Source organism: Pristiophorus japonicus, chromosome 4 (genome assembly GCF_044704955.1).
Source record: "Pristiophorus japonicus isolate sPriJap1 chromosome 4, sPriJap1.hap1, whole genome shotgun sequence".
Lineage (NCBI taxonomy): Eukaryota > Metazoa > Chordata > Chondrichthyes > Pristiophoridae > Pristiophorus > Pristiophorus japonicus.
In genome coordinates, this window is record NC_091980.1 from 273,827,273 (window position 1) to 273,851,782 (window position 24,510).

Sequence of the window (24,510 nt, forward strand, 5' to 3'; positions counted from 1 at the left end):
TGGGTAACTAAGATGCTCTATAAGTGGAACTAAGGGGGAGGAATTCACATGGTTTGCGACTTCCGTTCCCCTCTAATGGGGGCAAATGATTTCTCGCCCGGGGAAAAATTGCGCGGGAGCTAGCGGAGGTGCAAATCCGGTAGCGCCCCACTTCTGGCAGTGGCGCCTGGGACGTTGTGCTCCTGGCGATGACGTCATCGCCGAGTGCAATGTCCCGTTTTCATCCCGCAGCGGAAATTGGGCAACGTCCTGTGAGGCCACCACAGGCAATGTCAGTGCCAGCCTCGCGGCTCGTGAACCGGGCCGCACTCCGCTCACGGGCCGAAATTTAAAGGGGAGGTGCGCGGTGTCCTGTCGGTCTTCCGTTATTTTTTTCACAGGGTCCCTGCTGCGATGGTGCAGCACGGCACTCCGCTTCTGTGCTGGGCTACGGCCACGGCACCCCGCCTCCCCGGTGGCTTAGTGGAGGGCCCTCACCCCACTGAAGAGCTCGCAGCTTGCATTCCCCCGTGCTCACGTCAGCGTTACACAGAGTGCCCGCGTAACACTCCAACATTCGCACGCTTACTGTCTCAGTACTGCAACTGACATTGCACTCCGCTTCCTCTTGGGGCGGTCGCCCCAATTTCGCTGCTGGAGCAGGACTTCTGCGCCAGGTTCAGGAAGTCCCGCCTCACCAAGGTTACCACCCCCAAATGGGACGATACACAAATTCACCACCTTAATCTTCTGACCTTTCTTTGCATCCTTTCCAAAGCCTCAATATCACCCACCATGTGATGACACCAAATTGAACGCAGTATTGTAACCAAGGACTAATCAAGGTCTTGTACAAAGACAAAATAGAGTGCGTAATTTTACAGTGAAATGTCCTATAAATGCACTAGTGTAAATCACTGGTTTGTGAAGATGAATCTACAGGCAGAATTTATCTTATGGAGGGTGAAATGTCGTTTTAAAAGAAAGGACAAGTAAACAGCAGACAGGAAATCTCTTTACAGGAACAGAAAAGGAAACAAAAATTAGTGCCTAGGATTTCGAAATTCATAACAATCATTCCCAATTTGGAGCCTTAAACCCAAACTGTTTAATCCAAATCCTCACTGTTGAGGCTATCAATAGGTCGGCTATAAACTGCAGGGGAGAATAGCTGCTGATGAAAATATAGCTTTGTGTAAAAGAAATATAGTTCATATAATTCATTGATCACACCTATGACGTCTAATTAGTTCTAAACCTTTTACCAATGACCTTATTTTGCAATGTGTATTGCTTAACTAACACACAAGTGCTCTTGTGTATTTCAGAAGCGGTTGTGGAAGCTGCATTATGCAAATGTGTTCTCAAATCCTTAAAAGACCACATCAATACCCAGCTAAAGGAAATTCATTCCAAAAATGGCAATTTGAAGCTTTTGAAAGAAAACCAGCAGATTGTGCAAAACACAACCACCACAGATTTGGGCGTATCCACCAGCGTACCTGAAGTAAGCCTTTTGGAGAAAATACAGCAGAAACTCAGCACTATGCACCAGGCCTATTCACCAGACAAAAAGGTCACCTGTCTGCTCAAGGCCTGCAAGCTGATTTATGATTCGATGTCGGTTGGAAATACTGGTAATTATTTTTGTAATTCCTTATTTATGTTATGATTTGTTTTCGTACCTATTGACTAACTGTTTAACACATGTGGATAGAAACTCTGGGGGTAGTTTTCAACCTCATCGCCTAATGTGGCAGAGCAGATCGCCTATCTCTGACAGAACTCATTCCATTGTCATCAATCGGATGAAAATCTGCCGAGTTCTATAATGGGGTGGGGAGGGGGGGAGGTGGGGTGAGTGGTTCTGCTCTGTCACATTATCGCTGAGGTTGATAATGACTCCCTTTGTTTCTGACTGATCAGCCTACATCTCCATCACATTTGGCAGCCCAGTTCAAATCACAAGATCATAAAAGCCCACTGAATCCATGTATACCCCTTGATTTATATCCCAAAACCCACTTTCCCAGCAGGTCTTGCCATATGGATTTTTTGTTACCTAGGATAACAAAAATGCATCACTGTGCTTCTAATATTTGTAATTTAGTAGGCCAATAAATATTAGTCTATTGTAATAATAACTTTGAAATATTAAAACTAATTGTTATTTAATTCCAAATAACCATCTCGGCCTTAAATTATGCATGGAAAGAGGAAATTGGCAGAACACTAAGCTAGTTCACTGCATTCAGCTCTGGGATATGGGCTGGAATCCAGTCAGAACAGATGGGATGCAAGTATTCTCTTTCTCTGTCAGCTGTGACAGCCCTACATAAAAAAAATTTGACTGACCTAAACCAAATCTCTTGTAGGCAAAGCATCCCATTGGCCATAATTTGGCACAACCTGGCATTACATTGGCAGTATCATGTAGGCAGTAGGTGATACTGATGCACTAGGGATGCACTACTGAGGTGTGGGTTTAAGTGAAATGTTGGGACAGATTACAGAGTGCTTGATAATCCTATTTATATTATGCAGCTGCTTCCAATGTGGCCCCGATTTTAACTCCAAGTGGATTTCCCGCTCAGGCCTGAGTTAAAATTATAGTCGGGTCTCAATGATGTCATTGGGCCGCAACATGCATATGTAAAGAAGGATCCTGTTGGCTCCGGGTGCGTGGCCTTGTTGTCTGCTCAGGAGAGCAGGTTAAAATTGCAGATGTTGCAATCATGGCGGCTTTCAGACAGGTAAGAGCCAGGGTGATCTTAATTGCCAAGCCACCAGGTTTCTGCTGAACGAGTCGGGTTAAAATCGCCGATTCTGTAGTACAGCACACTTCCCTTATTGGTGCATCCTCCCCTTTATGCAGCGGGTAATCGCAGCAGCAACAGATAACTGCATATCTGTGAGATCCATACATGCAGTGTTAAAGTCCCGGTGTGGTCCTTCCCTGATATTGCAGAGGATCCTAACAATGCTAGCCTGTATGAGTGGGCTAAGGAGTCAGCTGACCCATGGCTAGACCCAGAATGGTAAGCACAATAATCATGTTGCTACAGACAAGTGTTTATATATTTGGCCAATGGTTGGAGGTGTCAAGCAAAAACTACTTCCCAGTAATAATATAAGTCATAGTAATTTTCCCTCTACCCTTCTATGCTTCAGCACACACAGTTGGCTTGCCATTGACTTAATGACGTTTCACTGCAATTATGCAGGTTAAAAACATAACACACAATTCTGCATAGCTAGTGATTGGGCCACAGACATGATTGTTTTGTTTTTGACGTTTTCTGATTTTAAGCAAACAATTCTGAAGTAAAATTGTTCTTAAATAAGAAATGGTGTTTGGCAATCAACTCCGTATGCAAGAGTTTTGAATGATCATTCAACACAAAGAACCATTCCTAAATAACAAAAATTTCAAAAAGTCAAATATTTCGGGTCTAATGTTACCACAGTTCAATTGAAGTCTCAAGAACAGGGCACACACTTAACTGAGTGATTGGTTTGTACTTGAGATAACTGTTCTTCACTTCCTCCCAGAGGATTATCCCCTGGGAGGATAGACGCACCAACACCTGATCAGTGTTCTCAATCAGACCAACATCCCCAGCATCGAAGCACTGACAACACCCGACCAGCTCCATTGGGTGGGCCATATTGTCTGCATGCCCAACACAAGACTCCCAAAGACCACCCTAAGTGGAGGAAGAACATCCGGGAGGGCGCTGAGCACCTCGTGTCTCGTCGCCAAGAGCATGTAGAAAACAAGCGCAGGCAGCGGAAGGAGCGTGCGGCAAACCAGACACCCCACAGACCCTTTCCTTCAACCACTGTCTGTCCCACCTGTGACAGAGACTGTAATTCCCGTATTGGACTGTTGAGAATTCATTTTTAGAGTGGAAACAAGTCTTTCTCGATTTCGAGGGACTACCTCTGATGATGATGATGATTATGCTCTTCAACATCTTGACAAACAAACATGTCTTTTTTTGAAATGGTCTGTAAAGTGCAACAGAAAAAAAGATTACACGTGTTCCCCTTTTTCTTTAAGAGGCACAATTAGTAGAAGGACTTTAAACAAGCATTTCACTTTTCAGCCCTGTAGTCCATTTGATCACACTTTTGATCTGTACTGAATAGCACCATGTGTGGTAGAGCTAATATTATACCACACGTGTAGAAAACCCTCCTTATTCAACGTCTATGAGACAATTTACTGAACATATCACTACCCCCAATGTTGCACCAAATACAGCAGCAGCCCCCTAAAGCACCAGCCACAGTCCCCTGCTTTGCAAAATCACTTCATTAGCATAAAATTCAGCCACTCTGCCCTCTGCAACAAGTCCTTCTCAGCTCAGCACCATTAAAAGAAAGTGTCAGTGAAAGGGGAGCAGTATTTTTATAAAGTTTACTGGATGCCACACAACAACCAGTCATGTTGTCCAGAGAAACACCGCATAAGGAAGATTAAATATATTTTTTCATTCGGCTTCTGAAGTTGGTCTATATAACACAGCACTCAGGGAAAGTAAAACTCTCCCTGTTGTGGGAGCATTTGTTTATCAGGCTGTTGTGCTGATGACTGGCAGTGAGGGCCAAGGCAGAAACTTAATTAAGTGTTTCTGGCATTGTAAATCAGGAAAACATTGAGTGGTGGAAAACATTGTGTGCATTATGAATAGCAATGGTATTCTGGTTTTGTAATGTTGTCCAGGATTCACTGCTGGCTGTTTATTATTCTTTGTAACATATAATGCAGTTTATATGCTTTTTCTCTCCAGTTGTCTTCCCTTTATCCCTCCTTTTACAAGGTTGCTGAATCTTCCCAGAGTACAGTTCAAGGGGTCCTATTACAACACCAACTTCCAAGTATATAGCACCGATAACAGAAGAAATGCCTCAAGGCATTTCACCGAATAAGCCAATGGAAAACGACCGCTGAGCCTAGGCAAGGAAAAGTTCTGAGGGATGACCAAAAGCTTGATGGAGGAAATGGGTTTTAGGGAAGTTTATAAAGGAAGAGTGAAAGGTGGAGAGGCGGAAAGGCACACGGAGGGAAATCCAGAGAGAAAGGCCGGAATTTTCCCCAGGTAAACAGGTTGGGGGCAGGTTGGGAGAGGATCGGGCCCAGACACCAGAGGATTGTGGCAGGCCTCAGCTTCATTGGTGGGGTGGGATGGGGTGAGGCCACATGGTGGAGATTAGAGACCTGGGCACGTGATGGGAGGCCTTGTGAGGGGGTCTCCGATCACAAGGGGTGGGTTAGGCAGTGAATCTGGATCCAGGATGTAGGTATAAAGCCACTTACCTCCTAAATGCAGCAGTCCCCGTTTTAATGGCAGGGCCTGATTTGTATGTGAGGCCTCGGTTTCCTGCCTGGGCAGTCAGTCAGCCTCTCAATCGGGGAGGCCTGCAGGTGGGGAGAGGGAGTGAGGGGTTGGTCTGATGGAGGGATCACCAAGGGAATGGTCTGGAGTCGTCAATGGAGCATCGGGGATTGCGGGGGGAGGCGGGGGTCGACGGCGGGGGTTGGCTGGAGCATCGGCAGGGGGGTTCGGCAAGGGATCGGCGGGGTGGGGGGGCGCGGGGGAGTTGGAGGATCGGCAGGGGGGTGAGAAAGGATCGGGCCAGATCAGAGACCTAGGCAGGTGATGGGAGGCCTTGTGAGGGGGTCTCTGATCACAAGGGGTGGGTTAGGCAGTGAATCTAGATCCAGGATGTAAGTATAAAGCCACTTACCTCCTAGATACCGCAGTCTCCGCCTTGCTTTAACCACCGGATTTCACAAATTGTGTGAAACCTGCCCACATGCAGTTAAACACAAAATGGAGATGAAAAAAAGAGGCTTCCAGCCTCATTCTAATATTTAAATTGACGTTTTTCCCCCTGGGAGTGGGTTGTTGCCCCTCACCTCCCCTAGTCCCGCCCCCATCCTACACCTGTTAAAACTGGAAGTGGGCGAGCTGGAGGCAGGATCAGGTTGGGAATCCCATTTTTAACAATTTAACTGGCCCCACTCTCCAAACACACCTGTTTTTTAGGGAAAAATTCCGGTCCTTTAAAGACCTCCAATGGCATTCTTGATGTCTTAGCCAGAAATGTGACATCAAGTAGACTTTCTGACTATTGGCACATCACAGATGAGCTCAACCTTGTCCTCAGCTGAAAGGAGAATTGCTCTGATTACTTTGTGTAGTAATATCATAAATACATTCAAAACGACCATGGGCTGTAATATGCAACCCCTCGGGTGTGCACATGTGCCCGTAGGAGCTGCACAAATTCTGCGCTTAGCCACGCGCTAAAACCCGGAACTTGCAATCTGTCAAGAAGTATCTTGACAGATCCAATGCATTCCTGGGAAAAGGGCCTCCGCAGGTGGAGAGTTGCGCGATTTGCCAAAATTCTGCCCAGCGAAAGCCCGTGAAATGATTATGCCTGGTAAAAGCAGGAGTAAGGCCTGCTTTTACCAGTAAAAGAGTTTAAAAAACATAAAAACAAAAGTTTATCAATCATTATTACATTAAAAACTGTGTGCGATAAGGTAAGTTCATTTTTAGCCCCATTAAAACATGTAAACTTACTTTTCAAAAAAATAAATTTTTGTTTTAAATATTTAACTAAATGCCATTTTAATTAATTTTAAATATGTAATTTTTTTTAATTTAATTGATGTGTAGAGGTATTTTTTTATGTGATCCCCATTCATGGTTATGGGCTTTCTGTACATACAGAATCCCCATACGCATGAATGGGATTCCCGTCTTTCATTGGTTGGGCCCACCCACGTGATCCCAGGGGCACTTGCAAGCCACATGCGTCCCTGGGGTAAGTGGGTCTTTACGCAGGCCTATGCATAGAGGCCCAGGAGTGCAAGTCTCCTTGGATCCCAAGGCAGAAGGTAAGTGCATAGATTTTTTGCTGGTCAGAGGCATCCACCCGCAGGAAGCCTCCGGCCACAAATTCAGATCCCATGCCTATAATTTCACTGTACATTGCCCCTAATAAATTACTTGAGGTGATCCCTCATTTCTTCAAAGTTAGAACTTTTAAAGCTATAGTCCAATAAAACATATCTTTATAAAATACAAAAAAGTAGTTGCGGGGTCTAGAAGAGGAACAATAAATACAAGGTTAACTGTAAGAGATTTAGAACTGAGGGCAGGTGAAACATCTTCACACAAAGAGTTGTGAGGTTATGGAATTCACTTCCAGGTTAGTGGTTGCGGCAGAAACAAAGTCAGTATTCGAGATTAGTTGGAATAGGTGGAAAAGGGAATGAAGGAATATGAGAACAGGGTGGGTAAATGTGATTCACTGTACATGCTCTCATGGACGGTAAACACTACTACGGACTAATTGAATGACCTATTTCCGTATTGTAATTTCTATGTAAATGACACTCCCAGCAGAACAGTTTTTTTTACTGTGCATCATGTGCAATGCATCAAATCTTTTTTGGGGATGTGGTGGCAGTGGTTGAATATTTCCATTTATAAATAATCCGAGCTCGCACAATCCGATACTGCAGGCTGACCATTGCCACTCAGATTAGATTTTGCTCAAAGCTGATCAAATAACTGTCCTTGCTGGAGGTCCATTAGAAAAGCATTCCCGTTAATCAGTAATGGTAGCCAGCATTAAAAACATACTTGCAATAGTGCCATGGTCTATTGGATCAATGATTCTTAAACGGCAGCACAATTCTCAATGCATTAGATTGTCCTGCAAAGGGGTTGGGGCCTTTGACAGTTTTAGTTTGGTAATCATGGGGAACAGCCAGTTACCATAGTGACAAGCAGTAGCTCAGTAAAATCAACCATGTTGATGGATCTGTAGACAGAACTCTTGAAGATTTTTGTGAAATTTTAATCTATAGTCTTATGGCAAAATTACTGACATCCTGTTATAATGTTGATAGAATTGTTTTACCATGTTACTCCCCTGCTTCCATTTTATCACCATATTTTTCAGGGTATATTTTATTCCTTTATTTAGATTTGTCTATAAGCTAAGAAAGCAGAAAAGTGATTGGCTCCCAAGCTTCAGGCAGTGACACTTTCAAGATGGCCACAAGGCAATGATGGGCTCCAATTCTGGGGTTACTCTGCACCCAAGCTTTTGGAAGTGTCACTCTTCAACCTCTCACTAGATGGTAGTGGAGAACAGCCTTTGACGATTCTCCACCCAAGCCTTTCAGTATAATAACCATTGAACTGGTCAGAAAAGCCTTTGATTACTTGCTTCCTGCATGTGGTGTGCTCGACGCTTTGCCCCAACAGTGTGCCTGAATTTGGGAGCTTGCCATATATGAAATCACAAACACAAACCCACATTACAGCCCTGCATCATAGTGCACTAGGCACCAACATGCTGCAGAAAATGAAGATCTTTTGTGCTGGAAGAAATAGCTGTTGCACCTAAAAGGAAATGTACCCTAGACTCTATGGCCCCAAGGTTCCTGGGTCTGGAGAGGGCATAAATCCCATTTCCACTCATGGGCGAGGACCCAGACTATGGGCTGGCCCCATTTAAACTGGACCATTAAATTCCAGTCAGCGGCTGTAGATGGATCTTCTGCCTGCTCCCCTTCACTTCAAAGCAACAAGTCAGGGGGAGTTCACAGGCTGTCCATGGAGATTCCTCTATTTAAGGCCTTGACACGCCTCAGCAGAACTCATGCCAATCGAGACTTGGCGTGAGTTTTGTTGAGGCCTACTTGAAGGCCCCAAACCTATACTAGAATAAGATAATCGATATGGGAAAAGCCAAAGCTCAGATGTTACTTATGCAGTCTCCATTGCTTATAGCGGGTGCGTTGGTATTAATGCGATTTACTCGCTATAAGCAGTGGACTGTAAAGCCCATCTCCACTTCTGTATCCCTGCGAGCTCTACTGGTCTCCAACAGACTGGTGTCAGCTGCAGTTTCCAGTCAGTTCCAGGACTGACCTGGAGAAGTGCCAACAGGAAATACGAGTCTGCCAGCAAGGAAAGAATCATGGGAGAGGCAGAGGGCAGGCAGCACTGACGTTTCTAGGAGTCCTCATCAGGGATTAAAACTGAACATTGCACATCGGTAAATACTGTACAGGGGATGAACGAGGGGTGACGAACTGTCCAAAATTGCTGGGGTGCTTCATGTTATAAACGGCACCTTTGTAATTGAGTCTTATGGCACCGGCAAATGGTTAGCACTGTTTGCCCGACATAGCTGGCTGCCAGAGATAAGTATGTGTGGTGGGGACTGTATTTGCGATAAAATAATGCCTTAACACATGGCCCCATATAGAGCTCATGCAATGAGTTAAGTTAGTCACACATAATGCAGATGGTATCCAAATGCGCAATAAGAGTACGATGATCTTCATTTTGTTACAAAAAAATTTACCCCACTGCTCTTAAAAACAAATGGGTTGAAAGAACCAGCAAACAGAAGATTAGCAGCAGCAGCATGTTTAGTTCCAGCTGAATGGAGGAAGCAATCTGCTCATTTAACACACCGGTCCAACCATCTCATCCCACAAATCCTGCACACATCATCTTCAGCTGGTTTCCTTCTTCCTCGTGCCCCATCATTTCACATAAAATAATTTCAAAAACGTATCATTTAACTCACAAAATTTCATAAGAACATAAGAAATAGGAGCGGGAGTAGGCCTCTCGAGCCTGCTCTGCCATTCAATAACATGGCTGATCTGCGAGAAGGTAGTGGTGAGCCACTTTCTTGAACCGCTGCAGTACGTCTGGTGAAGGTACTTCCACAGTGATGTTATATACCTTTGTTGCGGTTTGATACAACCGACTAGCTTGCTAGGTCACTTCAGAGGGCAGTTAAGTCAACCACATTGTTGTGGGTCTGGAGTCATATATAGGCCAGACCCAGTAAGGATGGCAGATTTCCTTCCCTGAAGGACATTAGTGAACCAAATGGGTTTTTAAACAATAAGTTTTATGGTACCTTTACCAACACTAGCATTTTACTCCCAATTTATTTAATTAACTGAATTTAAATTCCCCAGCTACCGTGGTGGGATTTGAGCTCCCGGATCCAGATCATTGTTCCAGGCCTCTGTGATTACTAGTCCAGTAACATAACCTCTATGCTGCCGTACCTGACTATCTACGTACCTGTCCCTTTCAATCTGAGCTTGTTAATAAATGTGTTGAACCTTGGCATTCAGATGGGCTCAAGTTTGGTTGGGCTTAGGATCTAATTGGGTGGGTCATGGCCTACCCGTTACTACACCCCCGCTTTGGCAATTTTGTTTTATAGTCAGTGTACAAGATAGTCTGAAAAAAATAACTTTACAAAATATATCTCTGTCAAGTTTTTCCATTTCTATTTATTCCGCTGAAGGATCTTAGTATGATTTATATAAAATACTATTTTTAAGTTAAATGCAGCTCATAAGAGATTCCTTTTGCAGCCAGAGGCTGAGGGGAAAAATGTGTATTTGAGTCAGTCGGGCCCATTTGAAAAATGTTGTTTCTTGCATACCACAATAAAGTTAATTTAGTCTTTCCAATGAGCCATCCACTTTTGTCCCTTGGAAAATCAGTGAATGGCAGATGTTTGCAAGTGCAACATTACAGCTCGCTTCTCTCTTAGGCAGTCCCTTGTATCGAGGATGACTTGCTTCCACGCCAAAAAGGGATGAGTTCACAGGTGTTTCAATGAAGGACCCAATATTCCAGGTCCTGAACTACATATTGACGGGTGGAAGATGCCTGTGCATGGATTTTTTTAAACGTGTGTTGGTCGTTGCACACCAGCCACCACACGGGTTTGACAGAGCTAGGTCTTGGTCCAGTGGCAAGGATTAACCAAGACGACTGGAGACCAGCTCTGCTGCACGGACCTAGCGCGCACCCATATCGCAGTGCGGGCTGGCCCGTGCTGCCCCTGGGCCCTCGCCTCTTCTGGGCCCTGAGCTCATGTCTCTCCTGGGCTCTCCAAACACGTCGCTCTGCAATCTCTCGCCGCTCCTGCTATACCTGCCCACGCTCCAATCATCCAATCCAGGACGCTGATTGGAGCACGGGCAGGTACAGCAGGAACATTACAGCATCCAGTTCATAGAACACAAGCGGTTAAAATGCTTCGGGGATTCACTCCGGCAGGAACCAGTGAATGTCTCCTGAGCATAAGGAACATGGGGCCCACTTACAGGAGAGACTGTTGATGCTGAACACAAGAACGCAGTTATTTCTGACTTATGCAAGAGAGAGTGAAGCACATCATTCAGCACTTTTTTTCAAATTTATCCAGCTTTTGAGAGAAACTGGGTCAGTAGACTAAATATCAATTGACCTTTTGTTAGGATTAATGTGCAATATTCTACTGGATTTTGTCATATGTTATGTCTTTTGCGATTTAGCCACATAGTGCTGAATAAAGGGGAACATAAATTGATTTAGTAAGCACCACATTGCACACCAGATACATTTCTGAGGGAGTCATCAGAAAAAAGAACTTACCCAATGCTAGTTTCCTGTTTTAAAACAAAATTAGCGTTAGTAGGTTTCTTACTTGTATTTTTTTAATATTTAGAATTATAAAGTTATCTCCTCAGTAATATTAGAACAGATAAGAGAATCATTGCAATGCTAAATGCCAGCACAAGAGGCTCTCATTGTGGCCAATAATGGATCGCTTCAACACTATGAGGTTCTCCAGGTAGTTTCCAGCTGGGCCAGCCCACTGGAATTTCCATAAATATTATTAATAAAAATGTATGCCCAGGCGATAAAGACCTAAATCTACCCATTATGCCTAGTGTGCTTAAAACAACAACAACTTGTATTTATATAACACCTTTAACAAAGAAAAACGTCCCAAGGCGCTTCACGGGAATGTTATAAAAGAAAATTTGACACCGAGCAACATAAGGAGAAATTAGGACAGATGACCAAAAGCTTAGTCAAAGAGGTATGTTTTACGGAGCATTTTAAAGGAGGAAAGCGAGGTAGAGAGGTGGAGAGGTTTAAGGAAGGAATTCCAGAGCTTGGGGCCCAGGCAGCTGAAGGCTCGGCCATCAATGGTTGAGCAATTAAAATCAGGGATGGTCAAGAGGCCAGAATTAGAGGAGTGCAAATATCTCGGGGCGGTTGTGGGGCTGGAGGAGATTACAGAGATAGAGAAGGGTGAGGCCATGGAGGGATTTGAAAACAAGAATGAGAATTTTAAAATTGAGGCGTTGCTTTACCGGGAGCCAGTGTTGTTCAACGAGCACAGGGGTTAGGATACTGGCAGCTGAGTTTTGGATGACCTCAAGTTTCTGTAGGGTAGAATGTGGGAGGCCAGCCAGGAGTGTGTCACACTTCAGATATCATTCTTGAAATTGTCACCAGTATGAAAAAAAAGGGTAGTTATTTATGCTTGTTTCTCCTAAACTGGAGCCAGAATATTTACAGGCACTTGTCAATCTACAAATTTCCCTCAACAACAGCAATTAGATTTGGTTGTCTTAAGGGGACAGGCCTGCTTAAGCACAATTCCCTCTGATAAACAGAAGAATTTATTGTGTGTTACATAGTACGGTGCTTCTGTCATGTTCGAACAGTGTACCACCAAGTCACTATGAGCAGCCCCAAATGAGATCTGTTAACGTACATTAGATTGTTGTAGTCAGAAAAAAGTTTTTTAATCAGGAACAATTTGCAAGTTAGCTTATCTTAGTCAGGACAGTGGTGGGACACTTTAGATGGACACGGTGTCTTTGGGCAAGTGATGGGAAAAATCAACCGGAGCGCCAATATCCGACCATTAGCGACCCCTTCTTGTAAAGTGCACATGGAAGGGTATTGGGTAAGGGCAGGATCAAGTTTGACTGTGATGTCCCCCCACAGTCAATACACCTGCTGATGCTGACTACCTTGATCTATAGCTGAAGAACTGCCACTTGGGAATGGTAATGAAAGATTGCCTGCGCTATAGAACCAAATCCCATCGTGAGTCAGTGCCTGAAAGACAGGATGTAAGGAAAGGCCATAACATTTAGTGAGCATTGCCATGGCATTTACAAGTCATGAGATATTGTAATATCAGGAACTGCCTAGTATAGAGTGATCACAGAATAGTTTCAAGAACTTTCCTCAATGTTGAAGGCCTGAATTAGGATCCAGCATTTCTGAATAAAACTATTGATGCGGCAATAATATTTAATACAAATTGCGTCTTTTGCTGATTCTTTTCAATATTTGTTTTTTAGTAAAAATATCCAAATCTGTAAGAAAAAAATTATTACATTTAATGGAAAGGTTTTAGTACTTCCAATAGAAAATACAGCATTAGTAATCACGGGTGCACATTTGAAAAATTGCCAGTAATATGGAAATCTACTTCAAGCAAGTTTTATAATCAAAGACAGCATGTTCAAGATGTGTGTCTGGGATGATTCCCAAGGCTCTGTTATCCATGTGCAAAAAATGTGCACATGAGATAAATCCAAAGGCAGTGGAATGTTTCAGAAATAGATCCGATTTTTTAACAATGGTCTTTCACTGTAGGAATCGGGTGATGGCTCCACAGCAGTAATGGCAGATACTAATTCTCTTTCCAATTCTGCTTCCACTTTAGCAAAGTCATACGGTGCTGATGACTTCCTCCCTGTGTTAATGTATGTGCTGGCAAGGAGTAACCTGACGTCACTGCTTCTGGATGTGGAATATATGATGGAGCTACTAGATCCTTCGCTACACTTAGGAGAAGGTATGGCTGCTCCTGCTTATAGTACTGTATGCCTGATGGAGATTAGTCTCAGCACGCGTCAGATAAATAGATTTTTTTTTCTTTACTTTAAATTCGGCTCCATAACCGCATTTACTTTCAGTGCATTTTCTTACTTTTCGGGGGGTATATAAAAGAAAGCACACATTGAACGTAATTGTACATTAATCAGATTTCCAGAATTATTTGCTTTTATATAACAATTTGTCTGGTTTTCTTTGTTTAATTTCTTGCCAACAACGAAGAGTAGGAGCCAGTTTAAGCTGCTTGTTCCACATCTGTATTGGAAGGGAGAGCTGTATAAGTGGAAAGCTCAAGGCTTACCATTTGCAGCCTCGTATCCTGCATTGTGTCAAAGGTCAAAAGTTACAACATTCAACTGGTAATAGCAGTTAATATAATTCTTGGCCAAATTGCATGAAAAACCGACAATGCTTTAATTATCGAATTGAAAAATCTTTCCACTCTGCTTTATCTAATTTTTTAAAATTAATTCACGGGATGTGGATGTCACTGGCAAGGCCAGCATTTATTGTCCATCCCTAATTGCCCTTCAGAAGGTGCTGGTAAGCCGCCTTGGTGGTGGCTTGCTAGGCCGTTTCAGAGGACAGTTAAGAGTCAACCACACTGCTGTGGGTCTGGAGTCACATATAGGCCAGACCGGATAAGGACGGCAGATTTCCTTCTAAAGGACATTAGTGAACGAGATGTGTTTTTACGACAATCCCATAGTTTCATGGTCACCTTTCTGATATTAGCTTTTTAGTCCAGATTTATATAATCATTTTAATTTAAATTCCCCAGCTGCCGTGGTGGGATTATGAACTCATGTCTCCGGATCATTAGTCCAGACCTCTGGATTATTGTTCTAGAAACATAACCACTCCGCTACCTTACCCAGTAAATACTGGTGTGAAAACAGAAAATGCTGGAAATCTCAGCAGATCAAGCAGCATCTGTGGCGATAAACAGAGTTAACATTTCAGGTCTGTGACCCTTCTGGTGGGTGAACTTCCCCACCTGATCAGGAGTTTGGAAAATTTCTCCTCAGGTTTGAATTGACAAATGTTTATGGAGTTAGCAATCCTTTGGGTTGAAGGAGGTTCTACACCACTGCGAAATCTACGTTCCTAGTGCAGGATAGTTACAGAGTAGCAAAGGATAGGAGGGAAGAGCAGATAAAACAAGGAGGTGGAAAGGATGATTGAGAGAACTAAAAAATTCCATAGTTTTAAGATCTTGGAAAAGGAGGTAGAGTGGGAGACAATCCAATAATCTTACAGGGAGGTAGATAAGCTTGTCAGGTGGTGCATGTGGAGCTTGGGAGGGACAAGAGAGGAAAGTTCAACAACAATTAGTGTTTTTATAGTGCCTTTAATAAGATACTTTACACATGGGAGCGTGAATGCAGGTAGGAGTAGAAAACTTAGGAGAAAGAATCATACAGCACAGAAGGCCAATCGGCCCATCGTGCCAGTGCCAGCTCTTTGAAAGAGCTATCCAATAAATCCCACGTCCTGCTCTTTCCCCATAGACCTGCATTTTTTTCCCTTTTCAAGTGTTTATCCAATTATCTTTTGAGAGTTACTATTGAAGCTGCCTCCACCACTCTTTCAGGCAGTGCGTTCCAGACCATTTTGTGTAAAACATATTGCTCCTCATCGCGCCTCTGGTTCTTTTGCCAGTTGATCGAAAAGGTGTTGGGGAGACTTTTAAAGATGGGGAGAAAGTAGAAAGGCAACAATGCTTAGGGAGTGAATTCCAGAAAGTAGGGTTGAGGTGGTTTGAGTGGGAAGAGTGGGGTGCATAGGAGGCCAGAATCAGAATACTGAAGGGCACAGGCAAGGCAGTACAGCTGGAAGAGGTTGTGCAGATGTAGGGTGGAAAAAGGCCATAAAGCGGCTTATAGACAAGGATAAGGATTTTGATTGTGCATTGGCAAGACAAGGATAATAGGAGATCAAGATTTAATGCAGGATGAGTAGGAGTTTGTGTAGGTTGAAGGCCAGTGAAGCCTGCACTGGAGAAGTCAAATCTTGAAGTAATAAAATCATGGGTAGGGGTTTCAGCTGCAGTCAGGGTAATGGAAGTGTGGAGGCAGACAGTGTTGCAGAGGTGGAAGTAAGTGGTCTTGGCGATGGATAGGCTGTGGGGTTTGAAGTTTAACGTAAGGTTGAACAGGATGCTGAAGTCGTGCACTTCTGGTTCAGCCTAAGCGAGTAGCAGAAGAGGATGGAATCGGGAGCATGGATACAGAGCTTTGGCTGGGAGCCAAATAAGATAGAATCACAGCAAGTTTAAGGAACAATATTGACCCTAGAAATATATGTGGGGTAGTTACTGTGGGTAATTACTGTGGGTAGTTACTGTGGTTAGTTACTCTGGGTAATTACTCTGGGTAATTACTCTGGGTAATTACTCTGGGTAATTACTCTGGGTAGTTACTGTGGGTAATTACTGTGGGTAGTTACTGTCAGTAATTACTCTGGGTAGTTACTGTGGGTAGTTACTGTGGGTAGTTACTGTAGGCAATTACTGTGGCTGTTTACTGTGGGTCATTACTCTTGGTAGTTACTGTGGGTAATTACTCTTGGTAATTACTGTGGGTAGTTACTGTGGGTAGTTATTATGGGTAGTTACTGTGGGTAGTTACTGTGGGTAATTACTGGGGGTAGATACTGGGGGTAGATACTGGGGGTAATTACTCTGGGTAATTACTCTGGGTAATTACTGGGGGTAGTTACTGTGGGTAGTTACTGTGGGTAGTTACTGTGGGTAGTTATTGTGGGTAGTTACTGTGGGTAATTACTCTCGGTAGTTACTGTGGGTAATTACTCTCGGTAGTTACTGTGGGTAGTTAATGTGGTTAGTTACTGTGGGTAATTACTCTCGGTAGTTACTGTGGGTAATTACTGTGGGTAGTTACTGTGGGTAATTACTCTCGGTAGTTACTGTGGGTAATTACAGTCCGTAGTTACTGTGGGTAATTACTCTGGGTAGTTACTGTGGGTAATTACTGTGGGTAGTTACTGTGGGTAATTACTCTGGCTAGTTACTGTGGGTAATTACTCTGGCTAGTTACTGTGGGTCATTGCTGTGAGTAGTTACTGTGGATAATTACTCTGGGTAGTTACTGTGGGTAATTAATGTGGGTAGTTACTGTGGGTAATTACTGTGGGTGATTTCTGTGGGTGATTACTGTGGGTAATTACTGTGGGTAATTACTGTGGGTAATTACTGTGGGTGATTTCTGTGGGTGATTGCTGTGGGTGATTGCTGTGGGTAGTTACTGTGGGTAATTACTGTGGGTAATTACTCCGGGTAGTTACTGTGGGTAATTACTCCGGGTAGTTACTGTGGGTAATTACTGTGGGTAGTTACTGTGGGTAATTACTGTGGGTAGTTACTGTGGGTAATTACTCTGGGTAGTTACTGTGGGTAATTACTCTGGGTAGTTACTGTGGGTAATTGCTCTGGGTAGTTACTGTAGGCAATTACTGTGGCTAGTCACTGTGGGTAATTACTCCGGGTAGTTACTGGGGGTAATTACTGTGGGTAATTACTGTGGGTAGTTACTGGGGGTAATTACTCCGGTAGTTACTGTGGGTAATTACTGTGGGTAGTTACTGTGGGTAATTACTGTGGGTAGTTACTGTGGGTAATTACTCTGGGTAGTTACTCTGGGTAATTACTCTGGGTAATTACTCTGGGTAATTACTGTGGGTAGTTACTGTGGGTAATTACTCTGGGTAGTTACTGTCAGTAATTACTCTGGGTAGTTACTGTGGATAGTTACTGTGGGTAGTTACTGTAGGCAATTACTGTGGCTGTTTACTGTGGGTCATTACTCTTGGTAGTTACTGTGGGTAATTACTCTTGGTAATTACTGTGGGTAGTTACTATGGGTAGTTAATGTGGGTAGTTACTGTGGGTAATTACTGGGGGTAGATACTGGGGGTAGATACTGTGGGTAATTACTCTCGGTAGTTACTGTGGGTAGTTACTGTGGTTAGTTACTGTGGATAATTACTCTGGGTAGTTACTGTGGATAATTAATGTGGGTAGTTACTGTGGGTAATTACTGTGGGTGATTTCTGTGGGTGATTGCTGTGCGTGATTGCTGTGGGTAGTTACTGTGGGTAATTACTCAGGGTAGTTACTGTGGGTAGTTACTGTGGGTAATTACTGTGGGTAGTTACTGTGGGTAATTACTCTGGGTAGTTACTGTGGTTAATTACTCTGGGTTGTTACTGTGGGTAATTGCTCTGGGTAGTTACTGTAGGCAATTACTGTGGCTAGTCACTGTGGGTAATTACTCCGGGTAGTTACTGTGGGTAGTTACTGGGGGTAATTACTCCGGTAGTTACTGTGGGTAATTACTGTGGGTAGTTACTGTGGGTAATTACTCTGGGTAGTTACTGTGGAGTAATTACTGTGGGTAGTTACTGTGGGTAATTACTGTGGCTAGTCACTGTGGGTAATTACTCCGGGTAGTTACTGTGGGTTATTACTGTGGGTAGTTACTGTGGGTAGTTACTGTGGGTAATTACTGTGGGTAATTTCTCCGGGTAGTTACTGTGGGTATTTACTCCGGGTAGTTACTGTGGGTAATTACTGTGGGTTGTTACTGTGGGTAGTTACTGTGGGTAATTACTGTGGGTAATTACTGTGGGTAATTACTCTGGGTAGTTACTGTGGGTAATTGCTCTGGGTAGTTACTGTGGGTAATTGCTGTGGGTAATTACTGTGGGTAGTTACTCCGGGTAGTTACTGTGGGTTATTACTGTGGGTAGTTACTGTGGGTAATTACTGTGGGTAGTTACTGTGGGTAATTACTGTGGGTAATTACTGTGGGTAGTTACTGTGGGTAATTACTGTGGGTAGTTACTGTGGGTAATTACTCTGGGTAGTTACTGTGGGTAATTACTTTGGCTAGCCACTGTGGGTAATTACTCCGGGTAGTTACTGTGGGTTATTACTGTGGGTAGTTACTGTGGGTTATTACTGTGGGTAGTTACTGTGGGTAGTTACTGTGGGTAGTTACTCTGCTAGTTACAGTGGGTAATTACTGTGGCTAGTCACTGTGGGTAATTACTGTGGGTAATTACTCTGGGTAGTTACTCTGGGTAGTTACTCTGGGTAATTACTGTGGGTAGTTACTGTGGGTAGTTACTCTGGGTAGTCACTGTGGGTAGTCACTGTGGGTAATTACTGTGGGTAGTTACTGTGGGTAATTACTGGGGGTAGATACTGGGGGTAGATACTGTGGGTAATTACTCTCGGTAGTTACTGTGGGTAGTTACTGTGGTTAGTTACTGTGGATAATTACTCTGGGTAGTTACTGTGGGTAATTAATGTGGGTAGTTACTGTGGGTAATTACTGTGGGTGATTTCTGTGGGTGATTGCTGTGGGTAGTTACTGTGGGTAGTTACTGTGGGTAATTACTCAGGGTAGTTACTGTGGGTAGTTACTGTGGGTAATTACTGTGGGTAGTTACTGTGGGTAATTACTCTGGGTAGTTACTGTGGTTAATTACTCTGGGTTGTTACTGTGGGTAATTGCTCTGGGTAGTTACTGTAGGCAATTACTGTGGCTAGTCACTGTGGGTAATTACTCTGGGTAGTTACTGTGGAGTAATTACTGTGGGTAGTTACTGTGGGTAATTACTGTGGCTAGTCACTGTGGGTAATTACTGTGGCTAGTTACTGTGGGTTATTACTGTGGGTAGTTACTGTGTGTAATTACTGTGGGTAGTTCCTGTGGGTAATTACTGTGGGTAGTTACTGTGGGTAATTACTCTGGGTAGTTACTGTGGGTAATTACTCTGGGTAGTTACTGTGGGTCATTGCTGTTGGTAGTTACTGTGGGTAGTTACTGTGGGTAATTACTCTGGGTGATTTCTGTGGGTAATTGCTGTGGGTAGTTACTGTGGGTAATTACTGTGGGTAATTTCTCCGGGTAGTTACTGTGGGTATTTAATCCGGGTAGTTACTGTGGGTAATTACTGTGGGTTGTTACTGTGGGTAGTTACTGTGGGTAATTACTGTGGGTAATTACTGTGGGTAATTACTCTGGGTAGTTACTGTGGGTAGTTACTCCGGGTAGTTACTGTGGGTTATTACTGTGGGTAGTTACTGTGGGTAATTACTGTGGGTAGTTACTGTGGGTAATTACTGTGGGTAATTACTGTGGGTAGTTACTGTGGGTAATTACTGTGGGTAGTTACTGTGGGTAATTACTCTGGGTAGTTACTGTGGGTAATTACTTTGGCTAGCCACTGTGGGTAATTACTCCGGGTAGTTACTGTGGGTTATTACTGTGGGTAGTTACTGTGGGTTATTACTGTGGGTAGTTACTGTGGGTAGTTACTGTGGGTAGTTACTCTGCTAGTTACAGTGGGTAATTACTGTGGCTAGTCACTGTGGGTCATTACTCTGGGTAGTTACTGTGGGTAATTACTGTGCTAGTTACTGTGGGTAATTACTGTGGGTAATTACTCTGGGTAGTTACTCTGGGTAATTACTGTGGGTAGTTACTGTGGGTAGTTACTCTGGGTAGTCACTGTGGGTAGTCACTGTGGGTAATTACTGTGGGTAGTTACTGTGGGTAATTACTCTGTGTAGTTACTGCGGGTAATTACTCTGGGTAGTTCCTGTGGGTAATTACTCTGGGTAGTTACTGTGGGTAATTACTCTGGGTAGTTACTGTGGGTCATTGCTGTGGGTAGTTACTGCGGGTAGTTACTGTGGGTAAATACTCTGGGTGATTTCTGTGGGTAATTGCTGTGGGTAGTTACTGTGGGTAATTACTGTGGGTAATTACTCCGGGTAGTTACTGTGGGTAATTACTCTGGGTAGTTACTGTGGGTAATTACTGTGGGTTGTTACTGTGGGTAGTTACTGTGGGTAGTTACTGTGGGTAGTTACTGTGGGTAATTACTGTGGGTAGTTACTGTGGGTAATTACTCTGGGTAGTTACTGTGGGTAATTACTGTGGCTAGCCACTATGTGTAATTACTCCGGGTCGTTACTGTGGGTTATTACTGTGGGTAGTTACTGTGGGTAGTTACTCTGCTAGTTACAGTGGGTAATTACTGTGGCTAGTCACTGTGGGTCATTACTCTGGGTAGTTACTGTGGGTAATTACTGTGCTAGTTACTGTGGGTAATTACTGTGGGTAATTACTCTGGGTAGTTACTCTGGGTAATTACTGTGGGTCGTTACTGTGGGTAGTTACTCTGGGTAGTCACTGTGGGTAGTCACTGTGGGTAATTACTGTGGGTAATTACTCTGTGTAGTTACTGTGGGTAATTACTGTGGGTAATTACTGTGGGTAATTACTGTGGGTAATTACTGTGGGTGATTTCTGTGGGTGATTGCTGTGGGTGATTGCTGTGGGTAGTTACTGTGGGTAATTACTGTGGGTAATTACTCCGGGTAGTTACTGTGGGTAATTACTCCGGGTAGTTACTGTGGGTAATTACTGTGGGTAATTACTGTGGGTAGTTACTGGGGGTAATTACTCCGGTAGTTACTGTGGGTAATTACTGTGGGTAGTTACTGTGGGTAATTACTGTGGGTAGTTACTGTGGGTAATTACTGTGGGTAGTTTCTGTGGGTAATTGCTCTGGGTAGTTACTGAAGGCAATTACTGTGGCTAGTCACTGTGGGTAATTACTCCGGGTAGTTACTGGGGGTAATTACTGTGGGTAATTACTGTGGGTAGTTACTGGGGGTAATTACTCCGGTAGTTACTGTGGGTAATTACTGTGGGTAGTTACTGTGGGTAATTACTGTGGGTAGTTACTGTGGGTAATTACTCTGGGTAGTTACTCTGGGTAATTACTCTGGGTAATTACTCTGGGTAGTTACTGTGGGTAGTTACTGTGGGTAATTACTCTGGGTAGTTACTGTCAGTAATTACTCTGGGTAATTACTGTGGATAGTTACTGTGGGTAGTTACTGTAGGCAATTACTGTAGCTGTTTACTGTGGGTCATTACTCTTGGTAGTTACTGTGGGTAATTACTCTTGGTAATTACTGTGGGTAGTTACTATGGGTAGTTAATGTGGGTAGTTACTGTGGGTAATTACTGGGGGTAGATACTGGGGGTAGATACTGGGGGTAATTACTCTGGGTAATTACTCTGGGTAATTACTGGGGGTAGTTACTGTGGGTAGTTACTGTGGGTAGTTACTGTGGGTAGTTATTGTGGGTAGTTACTGTGGGTAATTACTCTCAGTAGTTACTGTGGGTAATTACTCTCGGTAGTTACTGTGGGTAGTTACTGTGGTTAGTTACTGTGGATAATTACTCTGGGTAGTTACTGTGGGTAATTACTGTGGGTAATTACTGTGGGTAATTACTGTGGGTAATTACTGTGGGTGATTGCTGTGCGTGATTGCTGTGGGTAGTTACTGTGGGTAATTACTCAGGGTAGTTACTGTGGGTAGTTACTGTGGGTAATTACTGTGGGTAGTTACTGTGGTTAATTACTCTGGGTAGTTACTGTGGGTAGTTACTGTGGTTAATTACTCTGGGTAGTTACTGTGGGTAATTGCTCTGGGTAGTTACTGTAGGCAATTACTGTGGCTAGTCACTGTGGGTAATTACTCCGGGTAGTTACTGTGGGTAGTTACTGGGGGTAATTACTCCGGTAGTTACTGTGGGTAATTACTGTGGGTAGTTACTGTGGGTAATTACTCTGGGTAGTTACTGTGGAGTAATTACTGTGGGTAGTTACTGTGGGTAATTACTGTGGCTAGTCACTGTGGGTAATTACTCCGGGTAGTTACTGTGGGTTATTACTGTGGGTAGTTACTGTGGGTAATTACTGTGGGTAGTTCCTGTGGGTAATTACTCTGGGTAGTTACTGTGGGTAATTACTCTGGGTAGTTACTGTGGGTAATTACTCTGGGTAGTTACTCTGGGTAATTACTATGGGTAATTACTCTGGGTAGTTACTGTGGGTAGTTACTGTGGGTAATTACTCTGGGTAGTTACTGTCAGTAATTACTCTGGGTAATTACTGTGGATAGTTACTGTGGGTAGTTACTGTAGGCAATTACTGTGGCTGTTTACTGTGGGTCATTACTCTTGGTAGTTACTGTGGGTAATTACTCTTGGTAATTACTGTGGGTAGTTACTATGGGTAGTTAATGTGGGTAGTTACTGTGGGTAATTACTGGGGGTAGATACTGGGGGTAGATACTGGGGGTAATTACTCTGGGTAATTACTCTGGGTAATTACTGGGGGTAGTTACTGTGGGTAGTTACTGTGGGTAGTTACTGTGGGTAGTTATTGTGGGTAGTTACTGTGGGTAATTACTCTCGGTAGTTACTGTGGGTAATTACTCTCGGTAGTTACTGTGGGTAGTTACTGTGGTTAGTTACTGTGGATAATTACTCTGGGTAGTTACTGTGGGTAATTAATGTGGGTAGTTACTGTGGGTAATTACTGTGGGTAATTAATGTGGGTGATTTCTGTGGGTGATTGCTGTGCGTGATTGCTGTGGGTAGTTACTGTGGGTAATTACTCAGGGTAGTTACTGTGGGTAGTTACTGTGGTTAATTACTCTGGGTAGTTACTGTGGTTAATTACTCTGGGTAGTTACTGTGGTTAATTATTCTGGGTAGTTACTGTGGGTAATTGCTCTGGGTAGTTACTGTAGGCAACTACTGTGGCTAGTCACTGTAGGTAATTACTCCGGGTAGTTACTGTGGGTAGTTACTGGGGGTAATTACTCCGGTAGTTACTGTGGGTAATTACTGTGGGTAGTTACTGTGGGTAATTACTCTGGGTAGTTACTGTGGAGTAATTACTGTGGGTAGTTACTGTGGGTAATTACTGTGGCTAGTCACTGTGGGTAATTACTCCGGGTAGTTACTGTGGGTTATTACTGTGGGTAGTTACTGTGGGTAATTACTGTGGGTAGTTCCTGTGGGTAATTACTCTGGGTAGTTACTGTGGGTAATTACTCTGGGTAGTTACTGTGGGTCATTGCTGTGGGTAGTTACTGTGGGTAGTTACTGTGGGTAATTACTCTGGGTGATTTCTGTGGGTAATTGCTGTGGGTAGTTACTGTGGGTAATTACTGTGGGTAATTTCTCTGGGTAGTTACTGTGGGTAATTACTCCGGGTAGTTACTGTGGGTAATTACTGTGGGTTGTTACTGTGGGTAGTTACTGTGGGTAATTACTGTGGGTAATTACTGTGGGTAATTACTCTGGGTAGTTACTGTGGGTAATTGCTCTGGGTAGTTACTGTGGGTAATTGCTGTGGGTAATTACTGTGGGTAGTTACTCCGGGTAGTTACTCCGGGTAGTTACTGTGGGTTATTACTGTGGGTAGTTACTGTGGGTAATTACTGTGGGTAGTTACTGTGGGTAATTACTGTGGGTAGTTACTGTGGGTAATTACTGTGGGTAGTTACTGTGGGTAATTACTCTGGGTAGTTACTGTGGGTAATTACTGTGGCTAGCCACTGTGGGTAATTACTCCGGGTAGTTACTGTGGGTTATTACTGTGGGTAGTTACTGTGGGTTATTACTGTGGGTAGTTACTGTGGGTAGTTACTGTGGGTAGTTACTCTGCTAGTTACAGTGGGTAATTACTGTGGCTAGTCACTGTGGGTCATTACTCTGGGTAGTTACTGTGGGTAATTACTGTGCTAGTTACTGTGGGTAATTACTGTGGGTAATTACTCTGGGTGGTTACTCTGGGTAATTACTGTGGGTAGTTACTGTGGGTAGTTACTCTGGGTAGTCACTGTGGGTAGTCACTGT

The 24,510-nt window shown here is 43.6% G+C and overlaps 1 protein-coding gene across 1 annotated transcript in view; it reads left to right on the plus strand.

Annotated features, from left to right (window-relative positions):
- rin3 (Ras and Rab interactor 3) overlaps window positions 1-24,510 on the plus strand; it is a 166,493-nt gene that overhangs the window by 114,148 nt on the left and 27,835 nt on the right. The window contains exons 7-8 of the mRNA XM_070879479.1: window positions 1,308-1,616; window positions 13,576-13,707. Of these exons, the coding sequence (XP_070735580.1) occupies window positions 1,308-1,616; window positions 13,576-13,707 (441 nt within the window). The remainder of the gene's footprint in view (window positions 1-1,307; window positions 1,617-13,575; window positions 13,708-24,510) is intronic.